The sequence below is a fragment of the Entelurus aequoreus genome, linkage group LG09 (genome assembly GCF_033978785.1).
Source record: "Entelurus aequoreus isolate RoL-2023_Sb linkage group LG09, RoL_Eaeq_v1.1, whole genome shotgun sequence".
NCBI classification, from domain to species: Eukaryota; Metazoa; Chordata; class Actinopteri; order Syngnathiformes; family Syngnathidae; genus Entelurus; species Entelurus aequoreus.
The window spans coordinates 67,629,262-67,650,812 of NC_084739.1; the positions used below are offsets into that span (position 1 = coordinate 67,629,262).

General features: G+C 38.9%; 1 protein-coding gene across 3 annotated transcripts in view; it reads left to right on the top strand.

Annotated features, from left to right (window-relative positions):
- The window catches only part of slka (STE20-like kinase a), a 74,154-nt gene that overhangs the window by 25,688 nt on the left and 26,915 nt on the right, over nucleotides 1-21,551 (top strand). For all 3 annotated transcript variants that reach the window (XM_062059208.1, XM_062059207.1, XM_062059210.1), the window contains exons 5-11: nucleotides 3,384-3,456; nucleotides 7,383-7,577; nucleotides 7,717-7,798; nucleotides 9,349-9,480; nucleotides 15,600-16,556; nucleotides 18,624-18,754; nucleotides 18,982-19,105. In XM_062059208.1, the coding sequence (XP_061915192.1) occupies nucleotides 3,384-3,456; nucleotides 7,383-7,577; nucleotides 7,717-7,798; nucleotides 9,349-9,480; nucleotides 15,600-16,556; nucleotides 18,624-18,754; nucleotides 18,982-19,105 (1,694 nt within the window). The remainder of the gene's footprint in view (nucleotides 1-3,383; nucleotides 3,457-7,382; nucleotides 7,578-7,716; nucleotides 7,799-9,348; nucleotides 9,481-15,599; nucleotides 16,557-18,623; nucleotides 18,755-18,981; nucleotides 19,106-21,551) is intronic.

Genomic DNA, 21,551 nt, shown 5'->3' on the forward strand with positions numbered 1-21,551 from the left:
ATTGACCTTTGTGAAGATATACAGCAGGGGTCACCAACCTTTTTGAAACCAAGAGCTACTTCTTGGGTACTGATTAATGCGAAGGGCTACCAGTTTGATACACACTTAAATAAATTGCCAGAAATAGCCAATTTGCTCAATTTACCTTTAACTCTATGTTATTATTAATAATTAATGATATTTACACTTAATTGAACGGTTTAAAAGAGGAGAAAACACAAAAAAAATGACAATTACATTTTGAAACATAGTTTATCTTCAATTTCGACTCTTTAAAATTCAAAATTCAACCGAAAAAAAGAAGAGAAAAACTAGCTAATTCGAATCTTTTTGAAAAAATTAAAAAAATAATTTATGGAACATCATTAGTAATTTTTCCTGATTAAGATTAATTTTAGAATTTTGATGACATGTTTTAAATAGGTTAAAATCCAATCTACACTTTGTTAGAATATATAACAAATTGGACCAAGCTATATTTGTAACAAAGACAAATCCTTATTTCTTCTAGATTTTCCAGAACAAAAATTTTAAAATAAATTCAAAAGGCTTTGAAATAAGATTTAAATTTGATTCTACAGATTTTCTAGATTTGCCAGAATAATTATTTTGAATTTTAATCATAATAAGTTTGAAGAAATATTTCACAAATATTCTTCGTCGAAAAAACAGAAGCTAAAATGAAGAATTAAATTAAAATGTATTTATTATTCTTTACAATAAAAAAAATAAATTTACTTGAACATTGATTTAAATTGTCAGGAAAGAAGAGGAAGGAATTTAAAAGGTAAAAAGGTATATGTGTTTAAAAATCATTTTTAAGGTTGTATTTTTTTCTCTAAAATTGTCTTTTTGAAAGTTATAAGAAGCAAAGTAAAAAAAATGTATGAATTTATTTAAACAAGTGAAGACCAAGTCTTTAAAATATTTTCTTGGATTTTCAAATTCTATTTGAGTTTTGTCTCTCTTAGAATTAAAAATGTCGGGCAAAGCGAGACCAGCTTGCTGGTAAATAAATACAATTTAAAAAATAGAGGCAGCTCACTGGTAAGTGCTGCTATTTGAGCTATTTTTAGAACAGGCCAGCGGGCTACTCATCTGGTCCTTACGGGCTACCTGGTGCCCGCGGGCACCGCGTTGGTGACCCATGATATACAGTATAGAAAATGACTTGTGCGGGGTGTAGCGTTCATCCTCCCACTGGAACTATTCTTTGCATTAGACCATGTGTGTGACTAACTGGGAAGGATTATTCATCCTGGAAATGATTGCTTCTGTTCCCGCTAAAGCCCCAGTTAAAGTCCCCTGTAGAATACTGCGTGGAACAAAAGTAGATTAGTTGTTGTCGTCTCTCCCTGCTGGTGTCCTGGGTGGCCACTTAGAAGCCTCCCACGGAGCCACTTAAAGGCTTAAGGAGATAATTAGTTAAGTCAATTTTTGGGGCTCCCATCAGCACCGTGGCACCCGGCGGAGCCAAGTGCACGCCGCATAGCTCCGTGTTTACACAAGTCATTCATGTGCGGTTTCTCCTTTTTTTTTTTTAACTAAGTGTTGCCCCGAGTGACGGATTTTTACATCCCGCAGGTTGCGCGATAACCCAAAAGTATTCCAGGTTTTCCTGTAGCACCCCGAGCTTGCTGGTTCTTTGATGATGCACGCTTTGTAGGCAGAAGGTCAATGGCGTGGCCTGGCGAGCAATAATTATCAAGGCACTTGATGATAGACCTCATGTCTGTATCGGTACTAGTATAGTACCGCGATACTAATGAATCATATTCGGTTCTATGGCGCCTTTTTTTTGTAACGGGCATGACGGCGCGTCGTGACATTGCTGGTTTTACGAGCAGAGGAGCATGTTCGGCAGCGCCCACACACAGAGTACTTACAAGCAGACACCGTGTGTAGACAGAAAAGGGAGAACGGACGCATTTTGGTGTGAAAAAGTAAAGATAAAGGTGAAGTTATAACACTGAAACACCCTCAGGAAGAGCTGCTTTAAGACATGGCTAGCTAGTTAGCGGCTAACGTCCATCCACAGTGTTTGAGCTACTTCTAAATCACTAATTCTGGCCTCCATGGCGACAAATAAAGTATGTTTCTTACAAGTAGCATTATCACTGGAGGACGAGGAATAGAAAAACGTGCTTCACTACACACGGGAGGAGGATACAATAGCTCACAATGTAAACAAATGCCATGGGTGGATCTACACCTGACATCCACTGTAATGATACCAAGTGCAGGAGCGTATTTAGTCGATACTACTATGATTACATCCATATTTTTTTTAGCATCACTAAATCTTTTATTTTTTAAAAATTCATATCATGTTTATAAATTTTATGTATGATCCTGTAACTACTTGGTATCAGATCGATACCTAAATGTGTGGTATCATCCAAAACTAATGTAAAGTATCAAAGAAGAGAAGAATAAGTGATTATTACATTTGAACAGAAGTGTAGATAGAACATGTTCAAACAGAAAATAAGCAGATATTAACAGTAAATGAACAAGTAGATTAATAATCAATTTTTACAGTTTGTCCCTCATAATGTGTACAAAATAATAGGAGTATAAATGACACAATATGTTACTGCATACTAATTAGGAGTCTTTGTTTGTTTACTTACTACTAAAAGACAAGTTGTCTAGTATGTTCACTATTTTATTTAAGGACTAAATTACAATAATAAACAAATGTTTCATGTACTAAGAAATTAAATGATAAATAATACATTAGGGTTGTACGGTGTATCGGTATTAATATAATACCGCGATACTAATGAATCATATTCAGTACTATGCCGCTTCTAAAATGTACCGGAAAAATAGGTCATTATTACATTTTAACAGAAGTGTAGATAGAACATGTTGAAAGAGAAAGTACGCAGATATTAACAATAAATGAACAAATGGATTAATAATTCATTTTCTACCACTTGTCCTTAATCATTTTGACCAAATAATAGGTGTATAAATGACACAATATGTTACTGCATACGTCAGCAGACTAATTAGGAGTCTTTGTTTGTTTACTTACTACTAAAAGACAAGTTGTCTATTTTATTTAAGGACTAAATGACAATAATAAACATATGTTTCATGTACACTAACATTTTTTGTTCAAATAAAGCCAATAATGAAATTTTTTGTGGTCCCCTTTTATTTTTAGAAAAGTATCGAAATACATTTTGGTAGCGGTACCAAAATATTGGTATGGGTACAACCCTGGTGTACATAGTGTTGTACTTGTTCATGACTAATATGAACAAGTACAGAATGCATGACTAACTACAACTGTGCTGTTTGAGTCACTGATAAACGGCGCTTTGGCAAAGCAAATGGAGGAAAGGATTATCAATTATTTTCCTGTTTTTCAGCGGATTTTGGTGTTTCTGCAAAAAACACAAAGACCTTGCAGAGGAGAGATTCCTTCATCGGCACGCCGTACTGGTGAGTCGTGCAGCCTAGACACAACAGGTTCTTACAATTCTATTTGGTCATCTCAGCAGCTCCACAGGATCATTTTTTACTTGTGCTATCACGCAAGTTAGGAAGGGGGCAACCCTCATTTAGCAAGTTGAGTCTTGAACGATGCCAGTTTTAAACACAGACTGGTTTACAGATGCTGACAGTCATTTTGCCCTCCAGGAAACAAGAGAATGACTGTTTATGGCAAAACAGTGGTCCTCTGTGAGGTAACAGACTCTTAAATGGTGTTATAGTAAAGTGAAGTGAATTATATTTATATAGCACTTTTCTCTAGTGACGCAAAGCGCTTTACATAGTGAAAGCCAACATCTAAGTTACATTTAAAGCAGTGTGGGTGGCACTGGGAGCAGGTGGGTAAAGTGTCTTGCCCAAGGACACAACGGCAGTGACTAGGATGGCGGAAGCGGGGATCGAACCTGGAACCCTGAAGTTGCTGGCACGCCCCTAACACTGATATGTGGCACTGTAGCCTGTTTGTGATCGCCAAACCTAAAACTATTTTGTCAGGTTCAAACACCGAACTATCTATTAAACAAGACAAGAAGCAAGGAATCAAACAGAGACAAGATTCAATTTAGCTCATGAGGAGAGCGTGTGGACCTGCACCCTCGCACAGTGTCGCCCCACGCTCTCAGGAACAAGTTCCACGCCTCCTCATTTATTTGGGCATTCCCTGATTACGTAGCTGCAGCTGCTTCTAAGAGGAGGGGTCCATCGCACACAGTGGAGGTTTACAAGCTGTCCGCCTTTTGCTTGATAAGATCAAAGACAGCTGTGTAAGCACCAGTGGATAGTAACCCGTATATAGTTTAAAGAAAACTGCGCTTGTTTTTTTAATTTTGTTTATCATTCACAATCATTATGAGAGACAAGAACACACATGCTTTTTTTCAGGATTCTAAAACAACTTCGAAAGCATCAACATTTTATAAACACACTGCAAGTATATATATAATGTAGTGACAAACACCTTCATAACAATATGTAATATGTACAATATACACACTGCAAGTATATATATAATGTAGTAACAGACACTTTCATAACAATATGTAATATGTACAATATACACACTGCAACTATATATACCGTAATTTCCGGACTATAAGCCGCACCTGACTATAAGCCGCACCAGCTAAATTTAGGGGAACATACAGATTGCTCCATATATAAGCCGCACCCGACTATAAGCCGCAGGGTTTTGATGTGTAATTACCGTAGTATATAGGGGTTCCTGCTACCACGGAGGGGATTGTCGGGACAGAGATGACTGTTTGGGAACGCAAAGCGTCCCATTTATTAACAATAAATCTTTCAATCATTCAATCAAACTTTCACATCTTTGACATGGCGAACAGCATTCGTGCAGAGTACAAATAATACAACGGTGCAAAGTAATACAAAGTGCTCACCTGTACGTTATCAAAATAACCAGCCTACCAGGTATATGAAAAGTCAGTCTTTAATCATTGTGTCATCGTCTTCCTCCTGCGTACTAAAACCACCGAAATCCTCTTCGTCGGTGTCGGAGAAGAACAGGCCGTAAATAAGCCGCACCCTTGTATAAGCCGCAGGGACCAGAACGAGGGGAAAAAGTAGCGGCTTATAGTCCGGAAATTACGGTATATTGTAGTAACAGACACCTTCATAACAATATGTAATATGTACAATATACACACTGCAAGTATATATATAATGTAGTAACAGACACTTTCATAACAATATGTAATATGTACAATATACACACTGCAAGTATATATATAATGTAGTAACAGACACCTTCATAACAATATGTAATATGTACAATATACACACGGCAAGTATATATATAATTTAGTAACAGACACCTTCATAACAATATGTAATATGTACAATATACACACTGCAAGTATATATATTATGTAGTAACAAACACCTTCATAACAATATGTAATATGTACAATATACACACTGCAAGTATATATATAATGTAGTAACAAACACCTTCATAACAATATGTAATATGTACAATATACACACTGCAAGTATATATATAATGTAGTAACAGACACCTTCATAACAACATGTAATATGTACAATATACACACCGCAAGTATATATATAATGTAGTAACAGACACCTTCATAACAACATGTAATATGTACAATATACACACCGCAAGTATATATATAATGTAGTAACAGACACCTTCATAACAATATGTAATATGTACAATATACACACGGCAAGTATATATATAATTTAGTAACAGACACCTTCATAACAATATGTAATATGTACAATATACACACTGCAAGTATATATATAATGTAGTAACAAACACCTTCATAACAATATGTAATATGTACAATATACACACTGCAAGTATATATATAATGTAGTAACAAACACTTTCATAACAATATGTAATATGTACAATATACACACTGCAAGTATATATATAATGTAGTAACAGACACCTTCATAACAACATGTAATATGTACAATATACACACCGCAAGTATATATATAATGTAGTAACAGACACCTTCATAACAATATGTAATATGTACAATATACACACTGCAAGTATATATATAATGTAGTAACAGACACCTTCATAACAATATGTAATATGTACAATATACACACTACAAGTATATATATAATGTAGTAACAGACACCTTCATAACAATATGTAATGTGTACAATATACACACTGCAAGTATATATATAATGTAGTAACAGACACTTTCATAACAATATGTAATATGTACAATATACACACTGCAACTATATACATATTGTAGTAACAGACACCTTCATAACAATATGTAATATGTACAATATACACACCACAAGTAGATATATATATAATGTAGTAACAGACACCTTCATAACAATATGTACAATATACACACTGCAAGTATATATATAATGTAGTAACAGACACCTTCATAACAATATGTAATATGTACAATATACACACTACAAGTATATATATAATGTAGTAACAGACACCTTCATAACAATATGTAATATGTACAATATACACACTACAAGTATATATATATAATGTAGTAACAGACACCTTCATAACAATATGTAATATGTACAATATACACACTGCAAGTATATATATAATGTAGTAACAGACACCTTCATAACAATATGTAATATGTACAATATACACACTGCAAGTATATATATAATGTAGTAACAGACACCTTCATAACAATATGTAATATGTACAATATACACACGGCAAGTATATATATAATGTTGTAACAGACACCTTCATAAAAATATGTAATATGTACAATATACACACTGCAAGTATATATATAATGTAGTAACAGACACTTTCATAACAATATGTAATATGTACAATATACACACTGCAAGTATATATGTATAATGTAGTAACAGACACCTTCATAACAATATGTAATATGTACAATATACACACTGCAAGTATATATATAATGTAGTAACAGACACCTTCATAACAATATGTAATATGTACAATATACACACTGCAAGTATATGTATAATGTAGTAACAGACACCTTCATAACAATATGTAATATGTACAATATACACACTGCAAGTATACATATATATAATGTAGTAACAGACACCTTCATAACAATATGTAATATGTACAATATACACACTGCAAGTATATATATAATGTAGTAACAGACACCTTCATAACAATATGTAATATGTACAATATACACACTGCTAGTATATATATATAATGTAGTTAATTAAATTAAAGCTGCAGACGGTGTGTTCCCAGTGTAAATGTCACATTTGCATTACACTATTGTGGGACCTCTGAGTCGCAGTCAGAATAGTTTAAAAAGAAGTGTAATATGGGACCTCTTCATGTCCATGTGCAGGATGGCTCCTGAGGTGGTGATGTGTGAGACCTCCAAGGACCGCCCGTACGACTACAAGGCGGACATCTGGTCCCTGGGGGTGACCCTGATCGAGCTGGCGCAGGTGGAGCCGCCCAACCACGAGATGAATCCCATGAGAGTGCTGCTGAAAATAGCCAAGTCCGAGCCGCCCACACTTATGCATCCCTCTCGCTGGTGAGATGACGTGCCGGGGCTCTCACCCTGGGGGGGTGGAATGTTTCCAGATAAGGGACATGTTGTGTGTTTAATGTGTACAAGCACTGAGAGTGAAATCTGAGCTTCAAACTGATATTTTCCAAACGTGTCACTTCAGGACACCACAATTCAGCGACTTTCTCCGCAGAGCACTTGACAAGAACGTGGACAATCGGTGGAGCCCCCTGCAGCTTCTACAGGTGGGCCGACATGCTCCCCTGCAGATTAGGGGTTGCAAAGGGGTGGAAAGTTTCCGGAAATTTACCACGGGAAGTTAAGCTCGGGAAGTTTGGAAATATTGACCATTTGTTGATTATTCAAAGTTGGACGCCGTCCATGGGAATGAATGGGAATATATGGGAATTACAATAATGATATATTATCGGGCACTTGTCTATATGCTGCTGCATCTTTGTGGCATTTTTGACGTAGCTCTTTGCACAGTATTCGCAAATGTACACCGTGTCAGGTTCAAACACTGATGACATCTATTAAACAAGACAAGAAGCAAGGAATTCAACAGAGACAGACTTACATTTGGCTCAATGAGGAGAAACGCGTACACCTGTACCCTTGCACAGTGTTCCACGCTCTGACGTAAGATTGTACGCCTCCTCTTTTATTTGGACTTTCCCTGATTACATGGCAACAGCTGTTTCTAAGGGAGGGGGGTCGTAAACAGCCATCGCCTTTGATTACAAACAGTTCAAAGAAAAGGTCCCTGGAGCTTGGGCCGGTCCTGCTTCCTCTCCACTTTGTAGATCTCGGGTCAAGACAAAATCTATCTGTGGATTACAATACATAAAAAAAAAACGACGCCTTCATGTTGCTTCCCATCCTACACAGTGGAGTTTTACAAGCCTTTTGATTGGTAGGATCAAAGACAGCTTTTGTCCTCTCGCCGGGAACTCATGGAAACACAAAGTTTTGTGATAACTTGGATGCATTTATTCTGACACACCGCCTTTCCGCCTACATTGGTTGGGGTGAAATGTCTCCACACATCAGATGGTGTACGTGGCATTATTCTGTTTGTATCGATTTATTCTTGTAAAACACTAATGCAATGCCACACACAGATATAAATAGTCAGCTAAACAATTGGAGTAGTCTTTTAAAAATATTTGACTGATGGACAAATGAATAGAAATAGGCTAGATGACTAAATGAACGCTCAATCAGCATGCTAAATCAAACTATAAGCTACATTCCTGTATGACAACAGAATGGCTAGCAGAACAGAAGGCAGAGGAAACTACACCTTTTGATTTAGTATTCGCTAGTTGAACTTTACAGATCACACAAAAAAGGTAAATTCGGATCGCTAACGTTGTTAGCATAAATTAATGGGATTTAACATAGAGAAAATTAGCATCACGGCTATATTTACCCCAGTAATATTATCAAAAAGTTCCCTGACTGGATGAAGTCTTTGGGCTCAAATACTAGTGTGGCCTCAATAGCCCTGCTGTAGTGTAGCATGCTGGGAATTATCTGTGCATGTGATGGAGGAATGCACAGTGCAGGGTTGAAATTCTACTGAATTTGCATTAAATCAGGTTGTTTTAGCTAATAATCATGCTGCAAGATCTAGCATGTTGCATTCAATGTTTATTCCCATTCATTTCCCATTAATTCCCATGGAAAGTTTCCAACTTTGAACATTCCCGGAATTCTGCAACCCTACTGCAGATCAACACATGCTGTTAGCGACGGCTTCATGTTCAAATCCTGCGTGTCGCCCTTGCAGCATCCTTTTGTCACCAGCGTGGTCGACAGCAAACCTCTGCGGGAGCTCATCGCCGAGGCCAAAGCAGAGGTCACCGAGGAGATCGAGGACAGCAAAGAGGAGGAGGAGGAGGAGGAGCCTGATACACCTCTGGTACTAACAAAGTGCACGTGACTCATAGGGCTGGGCCATATGGACGAAAATGTATATCTCGATATATATATATATATATATATCGAGATATATTTGCCCGTGAAAGTATACATATAAAGATATTCATTTTTGAGCGAGATTCAGTGAAATTGAAGTGAATGACACTATTATGTTAGATCCACTATGGACTGCACTCTCACTATTATGTTAGATCCACTATGGACTGGACTCTCACACTATTATGTTAGATCCACTATGGACTGGACTCTCACACTATTATGTTAGATCCACTATGGACTGGACTCTCACTATTATGTTAGATCCACTATGGACTGCACTCTCACTATTATGTTAGATCCACTATGGACTGGACTCTCACTATTATGTTAGATCCACTATGGACTGGACTCTCACACTATTATGTTAGATCCACTATGGACTGCACTCTCACTATTATGTTAGATCCACTACGGACTGGACTCTCACACTATTATGTTAGATCCGCTACGGACTGGACTCTCACAATATTATGTTAGATCCACTATGGACTGGACTCTCACACTATTATGTTAGATCCACTATGGACTGCACTCTCACTATTATGTTAGATCCACTATGGACTGGACTCTCACTATTATGTTAGATCCACTATGGACTGGACTCTCACTATTATGTTAGATCCACTATGGACTGGACTCTCACTATTATGTTAGATCCACTATGGACTGGACTCTCACTATTATGTTAGATCCGCTACGGACTGGACTCTCACAATATTATGTTAGATCCACTATGGACTGGACTCTCACAATATTATGTTGGATCCACTATGGACTGGACTCTCACTATTATGTTAGATCCGCTACGGACTGGACTCTAACAATATTATGTTAGATCCACTATGGACTGGACTCTCACACTATTATGTTAGATCCACTACGGACTGGACTCTCACACTATTATGTTAGATCCACTATGGACTGGACTCTCACACTATTATGTTAGATCCACTATGGACTGGACTCTCACACTATTATGTTAGATGCACTATGGACTGGACTCTCACACTATTATGTTAGATCCACTACGGACTGGACTCTCACACTATTATGTTAGATCCACTATGGACTGGACTCTCACACTATTATGTTAGATCCACTATGGACTGGACTCTCACACTATTATGTTAGATCCACTATGGACTGGACTCTCACACTATTATTTTAGATCCACTATGGACTGGACTCTCGCACTATTATGTTAGATCCACTATGGACTGGACTCTCACACTATTATGTTAGATCCACTACGGACTGGACTCTCACAATATTATGTTACATCCACTACGGACTGGACTCTCACAATATTATGTTAGATCCACTATGGACTGGACTCTCACTATTATGTTAGATCCACTATGGACTGGACTCTCACTATTATGTTAGATCCACTATGGACTGGACTCTCACTATTATGTTAGATCCACTATGGACTGGACTCTCACTATTATGTTAGATCCACTACGGACTGGACTCTCACTATTATGTTAGATCCGCTACGGACTGGACTCTCACTATTATGTTAGATCCGCTACGGACTGGACTCTCACAATATTATGTTAGATCCACTATGGACTGGACTCTCACAATATTATGTTGGATCCACTATGGACTGGACTCTCACTATTATGTTAGATCCGCTAAGGACTGGACTCTCACAATATTATGTTAGATCCACTATGGACTGGACTCTCACACTATTATGTTAGATGCACTATGGACTGGACTCTCACACTATTATGTTAGATCCACTACGGACTGGACTCTCACACTATTATGTTAGATCCACTACGGACTGGACTCTCACACTATTATGTTAGATCCACTATGGACTGGACTCTCACACTATTATGTTAGATCCACTATGGACTGGACTCTCACACTATTATGTTAGATCCACTACGGACTGGACTCTCACACTATTATGTTAGATCCACTATGGACTGGACTCTCACACTATTATGTTAGATCCGCTACGGACTGGGCTCTCACAATATTATGTTAGATCCACTACGGACTGGACTCTCACACTATTATGTTAGATCCACTATGGACTGGACTCTCTCACTATTATGTTAGATCCGCTATGGACTGGACTCTCACTATTATTATGTTAGATCCACTATGGACTGGACTCTCACTATTATGTTAGATCCACTATGGACTGGACTCTCACTATTATGTTAGATCCGCTACGGACTGGACTCTCACAATATTATGTTGGATCCGCTACGGACTGGACTCTCACAATATTATGTTAGATCCGCTACGGACTGGACTCTCACACTATTATGTTAGATCCGCTATGGACTGGACTCTCACACTATTATGTTAGATCCACTATGGACTGGACTCTCACACTATTATGTTAGATCCACTATGCACTGGACTCTCACACTATTATGTTAGATCCACTACGGACTGGACTCACAATATTATGTTAGATCCGCTACGGACTGGACTCTCACAATATTATGTTAGATCCACTATGGACTGCACTCTCACACTATTATGTTAGATCCGCTACGGACTGGACTCTCACAATATTATGTTAGATCCACTACGGACTGGTCTCTCACAATATTATGTTAGATCCACTACGGACTGGACTCTCACACTATTATGTTAGATCCACTATGGACTGGACTCTCACTATCATGTTAGATCCACTATGGACTGGACTCTCACTATTATGTTAGATCCACTATGGACTGGACTCTCACACTATTATGTAAGATCTACTATGGACTGGACTCTCACACTATTATGTTAGATCCACTATGGACTGGACTCTCACTATTATGTTAGATCCACTATGGACTGGACTCTCACACTCTAATGTTAGATCCACTATGGACTGGACTCTCACACTATTATGTTAGATCCACTATGGACTGGACTCTCACTATTATGTTAGATCCACTATGGACTGGACTCACATTATTATGTTAGATCCACTATGGACTGGACTCTCACACTGTTATGTTAGATCCACTATGGACTGGACTCTCACTATTATGTTAGATCCACTATGGACTGGACTCTCACAATATTATGTTAGATCCACTATGGACTGGACTCTCACTATTATGTTAGATCCACTATGGACTGGACTCACATTATTATGTTAGATCCACTATGGACTGGACTCTCACACTATTATGTTAGATCCACTATGGACTGGACTCTCACTATTATGTTAGATCCACTATGGACTGGACTCTCACACTATTATGTTAGATCCACTATGGACTGGACTCTCACTATTATGTTAGATCCACTATGGACTGGACTCTCACAATATTATGTTAGATCCACTACGGACTGGACTCTCACAATATTATGTTAGATCCACTATGGACTGGACTCTCACACTATTATGTTAGATCCACTATGGACTGGACTCTCACTATTATGTTAGATCCACTATGGACTGGACTCTCACACTATTATGTTAGATCCACTATGCACTGCACTCTCACACTATTATGTTAGATCCACTATGGACTGGACTCTCACACTATTATGTTAGATCCACTATGGACTGGACTCTCACACTATTATGTTAGATCCACTATGGACTGGACTCTCACACTATTATGTTAGATCCACTACGGACTGGACTCTCACAATATTATGTTACATCCACTACGGACTGGACTCTCACAATATTATGTTAGATCCACTATGGACTGGACTCTCACTATTATGTTAGATCCACTATGGACTGGACTCTCACTATTATGTTAGATCCACTATGGACTGGACTCTCACTATTATGTTAGATCCACTATGGACTGGACTCTCACTATTATGTTAGATCCGCTACGGACTGGACTCTCACTATTATTTTAGATCCGCTACGGACTGGACTCTCACAATATTATGTTAGATCCACTATGGACTGGACTCTCACAATATTATGTTGGATCCACTATGGACTGGACTCTCACTATTATGTTAGATCCGCTACGGACTGGACTCTCACAATATTATGTTAGATCCACTATGGACTGGACTCTCACACTATTATGTTAGATGCACTATGGACTGGACTCTCACACTATTATGTTAGATCCACTACGGACTGGACTCTCACACTATTATGTTAGATCCACTACGGACTGGACTCTCACACTATTATGTTAGATCCACTATGGACTGGACTCTCACACTATTATGTTAGATCCACTATGGACTGGACTCTCACACTATTATGTTAGATCCACTATGGACTGGACTCTCACACTATTATGTTAGATCCACTATGGACTGGACTCTCACACTATTATGTTAGATCCGCTACGGACTGGGCTCTCACACTATTATGTTAGATCCACTATGGACTGGACTCTCTCACTATTATGTTAGATCCGCTATGGACTGGACTCTCACTATTATTATGTTAGATCCACTATGGACTGGACTCTCACTATCATGTTAGATCCACTATGGACTGGACTCTCACTATTATGTTAGATCCGCTACGGACTGGACTCTCACAATATTATGTTAGATCCGCTATGGACTGGACTCTCACACTATTATGTTAGATCCGCTATGGACTGGACTCTCACACTATTATGTTAGATCCACTATGGACTGGACTCTCAAACTATTATGTTAGATCCAATATGCACTGGACTCTCACACTATTATGTTAGATCCACTACGGACTGGACTCACAATATTATGTTAGATCCGCTACGGACTGGACTCTCACAATATTATGTTAGATCCCCTATGGACTGGACTCTCACACTATTATGTTAGATCCACTATGGACTGGACTCTCACACTATTATGTTAGATCCGCTACGGACTGGACTCTCACAATATTATGTTAGATCCGCTACGGACTGGTCTCTCACAATATTATGTTAGATCCACTACGGACTGGACTCTCACACTATTATGTTAGATCCACTATGGACTGGACTCTCACTATCATGTTAGATCCACTATGGACTGGACTCTCACTATTATGTTAGATCCACTATGGACTGGACTCTCACAGTATTATGTAAGATCTACTATGGACTGGACTCTCACACTATTATGTTAGATCCACTATGGACTGGACTCTCACTATTATGTTAGATCCACTATGGACAGGACTCTCACACTATTATGTTAGATCTACTATGGACTGGACTCTCACACTCTAATGTTAGATCCACTATGGACTGGACTCTCACACTATTATGTTAGATCCACTATGGACTGGACTCTCACTATTATGTTAGATCCACTATGGACTGGACTCACATTATTATGTTAGATCCACTATGGACTGGACTCTCACACTATTATGTTAGATCCACTATGGCCTGGACTCTCACTATTATGTTAGATCCACTATGGACTGGACTCTCACAATATTATGTTAGATCCACTATGGACTGGACTCTCACTATTATGTTAGATCCACTATGGACTGGACTCACATTATTATGTTAGATCCACTATGGACTGGACTCTCACACTATTATGTTAGATCCACTATGGACTGGACTCTCACTATTATGTTAGATCCACTATGGACTGGACTCACATTATTATGTTAGATCCACTATGGACTGGACTCTCACGCTATTATGTTAGATCCACTATGGACTGGACTCTCACTATTATGTTAGATCCACTATGGACTGGACTCTCACAATATTATGTTAGATCCACTACGGACTGGACTCTCACAATATTATGTTAGATCCACTATGGACTGGACTCTCACACTATTATGTTAGATCCACTATGGACTGGACTCTCACACTATTATGCTAGATCCACTCGACGTCCATTGCACCGATCACCCAGGGGGGTGGGGGTCCCCACATCTGCGGTCCGCCCCCGCCCCCCACCCCCAAAAAAGAAAGAAACAGCCGAAAAACAAAGTAGTATTTGCAAATACATCAATTAAATACAGAAAATTCATATATTGTTTAAAAATATATCGATATATCTTACAAACTCCATGTATCGCCCAGCCCTAGTGGCTCAATAATAATAATGTGATTTTAATCTTTTCTGGGTTGTTTTTTTCTCTCTACCCCTCAGTCGGGTCCTGGACACAAGAGAGCACCGTCAGACGCCAGCATGGCGAGCTCAGAGGAGGACAAAGCTCCGCCCACGCCCTCCACGCTGGAATCGGTCACAGAAAAGACGGAGGCTGAGCCGGCCAAAGACGAGCTCTCGGACGAAGGTCTCGGGACAAGCGAGGCCGACAAGGCGGAGGAGGAGAAGCTGGATGAGGTGCCCGACGCCAGTAATGAAGACACGGTCCCACAAGAGCGTATGGAGCCAGAGGGCCGAGCTGATGAGGTTTCTACGTCTGCGGAAGAGCTGGTGACAGATGTTCAGACAAAGGACGAAAAGGAAAATGATTCTCCTCAAGTGTTAGAAGTAACAAAAGAGCCGGAAGAAGTGACCAAAGAAGAGTCAAATCCGCCGATAGCAGACTCCACAGAATCCGAGGAAGCCCTTGAGGTTGCACGTGCCAAACCAGAATCTGCGTCCCAGGAATTAGACCTGGAACAAGTTGGCAAACCGGATGAGATGCTCCAGCATGAGTTGGCTAATGGAACAGAGGTCAGTATTGACAGCGAAGGTAATAAAGAAGTAGTGGACACCAACATGAACGTAGCCGCACAAACTAAGCCGAGTGAGGATGAGGAGAGGCCGGAAGCAGGCGAGAAGACTTCAAAGCTGTCTGATCAGGAGCTGCGGACTACAAATGGAGTGTGTGATGACGCCACTGAGGATGCGGGACGAGCGCTCCCAATTGGGGAGGAGGAACCCACTCCGGCAGAAGACAGCACCATCCAAAGTATCCCGGAGAGCGACTCTGAGACCAAGGCAGAGCAGGGAAGTCCTGCTGTGAGGTGCCAGGATATGGAGAAGGACTCTGACTCCGGAAGTAGCTCAGCTGCAGACAGCAACAGTCTAGACCTCAACCTGTCCATCTCCAGCTTCCTGTCCAAGAGCAAAGACGGAGGAGGTTCAGTGTCTGTACAGGTAGGTAGCTGACCTGAGGCAAGACTCATCAACACACCTAGAGGCCATCTGGTTTTCAGTTAACATAACACAGGGCTGGAATTTAACCACGTCCCTTATTTTCTGTAAGGCCTAAAAAAGTGACAGCAAGAACATGCCGTGACCGCCCTTGACTTTTTACTTGTTAATGAACGAGGGATGTAACAATTTGCGATAAAATTCCCGACGGTTAGTAATGCCATCTAATTTTTTTAATTACCCAAAACCCGTCATTTAATAATGCATTTTAGGCGACAGAAAGTAAGGCGCATGCGCACTAGCGTCGATTGGCTTGATAATCATGGCGGACTAACTACACGGACTTTGCTCCGGAGATTTCCCCTCGGAGTAATCGGAGCCAAGCGCTTGGTTTAACGCGATTTTTCCCTTGCACTGCTGTGTTTAGATGGAGACAGGTGTGGACAATACTGCATATGCATGCTTTGGAGCCCCTGCCTCGAAAGAAAATAATGTTTGCCTTGGTGCCCTTCCAACTTGCCTTAGTGCTTTAAAATATGAGCCCTCTTTTAAAGGCCTACTGAAATGAAATGTTTTTATTTAAACGGGAATAGCAGATCCATTCTATGTGTCATACTTGATCATTTCGCGATATTGCCATATTTTTGCTGAAAGGATTTAGTAGAGAAAATCGACGATAAAGTTCGCAACTTTTGCTCGCTGATAAAAAAAAGCCTTGCCTGTACCGGAAGTAGCGTGACGTCACAGGAGCTAGTATTCCTCACAATTCCCCATTGTTTACAATGGAGCGAGAGAGATTCGGACCGAGAAAGTGACGATTACCCCATTAATTTGAGCGAGGATGAAAGATTCGTAGATGAGGAACGTTACAGTGAAGGACTTGAGAGGCAGTGATGGACGTATATGTTTTTCGCTCTGACCGTAACTTAGGTACAAGCTGGCTCATTGGATTCCACACTCTCTCCTTTTTCTATTGTAGATCACAGATTTGTATTTTAAACCACCTCAGATACTATATCCTCTTGAAAATGAGAGTCGAGAACGCGAAATGGACATTCACAGTGACTGAACATGTAAATACACGATTAATAATATTCAGCTTTGCGAAGCTAAAAAAAATAGAAGCTAACCTAGCAACGTAGCCAACGTGATAGCATAGCAGTCTCAAATGCAGATAGAAACTAAATTTAAAAAAACCCTGACTGGATGGATAGACAGAAGATCAAAAATACTATTAAACCATGAACATGTAAATACACGATTAATAATATTCTGCTTTGCGAAGCTAAAAAAAAAGAAGCTAACCTAGCTACGTAGCCAACGTGATAGCATAGCAGTCTCAAATGCAGATAGAAACTCAATTAAAAAAAACCCTGACTGGATGGATAGACAGAAGATCAAAAATACTATTAAACCATGAACATGTAAATACACGATTAATAATATTCAGCTTGGCGAAGCTAAAAAAACAGAAGCTAACTTAGATGCGGCGGCGGGCTTACTCACTGTAGTGCGTCTGCTATCCTGCTCAAAACACAACACAACCTCCTGGTGTTGGTGTTGCTGTAGTCCGCCGCTCCACCGATCGCACCTACAACTTTCTTATTTGCAGTCTCCATTGTCCATTAAACAAATTGCAAAAGATTCACCAACACAGATGTCCAGAATACTGTGGAATTTTGTCGAAGAAAACAGAGGTATTTGAATTGGGTCCAAACACTTCCCTTGACCTCGTGACGTCACGCGCATACGTCATCATACCGCGACGTTTTCAAGCGGAAGTTTCCTGGGAAGTTTAAAATTGCACTTTATAAGTTAACCCGGCCGTATTGGCATGTGTTGCAATGTTAAGATTTCATCATTAATATATAAACTATCAGACTGCGTGGTCGGTAGTAGTGGCTTTCAGTAGGCCTTTAAGGCAACACTTGCCTTGACCTTAAAAAGTTACAATTCGAGACCTGATAATGTACACGTTTTGGGTTGGACTGGCGTCAAGAGGGAACCCACACAACAAGCACAGACATCTGTACTGTCACCTAACTTTCCCAACGTTTCACTTTTTTGTAGGAGCTAAAACGCCAGAAGAAGACTCTGAAAAAAACGCGCAAGTTCATGGTGGACGGCGTGGAAGTCAGCGTGACCACGTCGAAGATAGTGACGGATGACGACGCCAAGAACGAGGAGATGAGGTTCCTAAGGTGTGTGTCTCGACTCTTAATCCCCCCCCCCCCCCCCCGCGGTACTGCCGGTCCAAAATAAGGAACCTGACCTATTTAGCATGCATGCCTTTAAATAGTCCACCGCTCAAGTGAAGGTGGGTAATCTGCTGCGAGGTGTTACCTCTTTGAAGACACGCAGTGAGATGTTCAGTGGTGGTCTTGTCTCAAGTGCACAAGAATACAAATGCATGTTGCACTTTCCTCAGGCGGCAGGAGCTGCGAGAGCTGCGCCTGCTGCAGAAAGAGGAGCAGCGAGCTCAGCAGCAGCTCAGCAACAAGCTGCAGCAGCAGAGGGACCACATCTTGCGGCGCTTTGAGCAGGAAACTACAGTGAGTCACTTCCACCATCTCCTACTGCACACCTCCATTTGCATGTCATGATTGAATTGTCATCATGTACATCACACCTTATTGACCTCAGTGCCCAACTTTTACACTACAAATAATAACACCGAATTAGTCATCTTACTCATCATATTAAATAATTATATCTAACCTACAGTTTACAACTTGGTCAAATTATAGAATAGAATAGAAAGTACTTTATTGATCCCTGGGGGAAATTCAGCACCACAGTTCGCTCACAATAGACAATAAACACTTAGGTATTTTTTACATGTGAATAATATAAATACAGTCTATTATACAGCATTATTCACATGTGAATAATATAAATACAGTCTATTATACAGCATTATTCACATGTGAATAACATAAATAGAGTCTATTATACAGCATTATTCACATGTGAATAACATAAATACAGTCTATTATACAGCATTATTCACATGTGAATAATATAAATACAGTCTATTATACAGCATTATTCACATGTGAATAATATAAATACAGTCTATTATACAGCATTATTCACCGCCCTGAGATCGGTAGGTTGTGAGTTCAAACCCAAGCCGAGTCATACCAAAGACTATAAAAATGGGACCCTGTACCTCCCTGCTTGGCACTCAGCATCAAGGGTTGGAATTGGGGGTTAAATCACCAAAAATGATTCCCGGGCGCGGCCACTGCTGCTGCCCACTGCTCCCCTCACCTCCCAGGGGGTTGTGAATAATATAAATACAGTCCATTATACAGCATTATTCACATGTGAATAACATAAATACAGTCTATTATACAGCATTATTCACATGTGAATAATATAAATACCGTCTATTATACAGTATTATTCACATGTGAATAATATAAATACAGTCTATTATACAGCATTATTCACATGTGAATAATATAAATACAGTCTATTATACAGCATTATTCACATGTGAATAATATAAATACAGTCTATTATACAGCATTATTTACATGTGAATAATATAAATACAGTCTATTATACAGCATTATTCACATGTGAATAATACTAATACAGTTTATTATACAGCATTATTCACATGTGAATAATATAAATATAGTGTTTTATACAGCATTATTCACATGTGAATAATATAAATAGTCTTTTATACAGCATTATTCACATGTGAATAATATAAATACAGTCTATTATACAGCATTATTTACATCTGAATAATATAAACAGTCTATTACACAGCATTATTCACATGTGAATAATACAATACAGTCTATTATACAGCATTATTCACATGTGAATAATATAAATACAGTCTATTATACAGCATTATTTACATTTGAATAATATAAAGACAGTGGGTTATGGGTTATACTTGTATAGCGCTTTTCTACCTTTAAGGTACTCAAAGCACTTTGACAGTATTTCCACATTCACTCATTCACACACTGATGGCGGGAGCTGCCATGCAAGGCGCTAACCAGCAGCCATCAGGAGCAAGGGTGAAATGTCTTTCCCAAGGACACAACAGACGTGACTAGGATGGTAGAAGGTGGGGATTGAACCCCAGTAACCAGCAACACTCCGATTGCTGACACGGCCACTCTACCAACTTCGCCACGTTGTCCCCTTTAGTCTATTATACAGCATTATACAGCATTATTCACATGTGAATAATATAAATACAGTGTTTTATACATCATTATTCACATGTGAATAATATAAATAGTCTTTTATACAGCATTATTCACATGTGAATAATATAAATACAGTCTATTATACAGCATTATTTACATGTGAATAATATAAACACAGTCTATTATACAGCATTATTCACATGTGAATAATACAGTACAGTCTATTATACAGCATTATTCACATGTGAATAATATAAATACAGTCTATTATACAGCATTATTCACATGTGAATAATATAAATAGTCTATTATACAGAATTATTCACATGTGAATAATATAAATACAGTCTATTATACAGCATAATGAAACCATTAATTATTCGTTATTATTTATGTAGACACTTTAGTGTCAAAGTCAAGACCCACGGGCCAGATCCAGCCCGCGAATGATCGATCTATGGCCCCCGGGATGATATTTGATTTTTATTAGAACTGGCCCGCAGGCCACACTCGCCTGCTGCTGTTTTGCACGCACCAATAATGCATCACAGTGTTTTCAACCTTTTTTGAGGCAAGGCACAGTTGTTCCATAAAAAAAATACCACAAATAACGTAATTGTAGCCATTGGCGTTTATTTACTTAAACCACAAAAATGAGGAAAAAAAGTTGACTTTGATATGATTTGAACTCGCATTGGAATGTGCAGAGGAAAACAGCTGTCATTGACAAAATAGTCATTTATTAATAGTTGAATAAATAAATAAAATAATAGTATATTAATTAATTTATTTAAAAAATTATCAAGAAGTTTCCTAC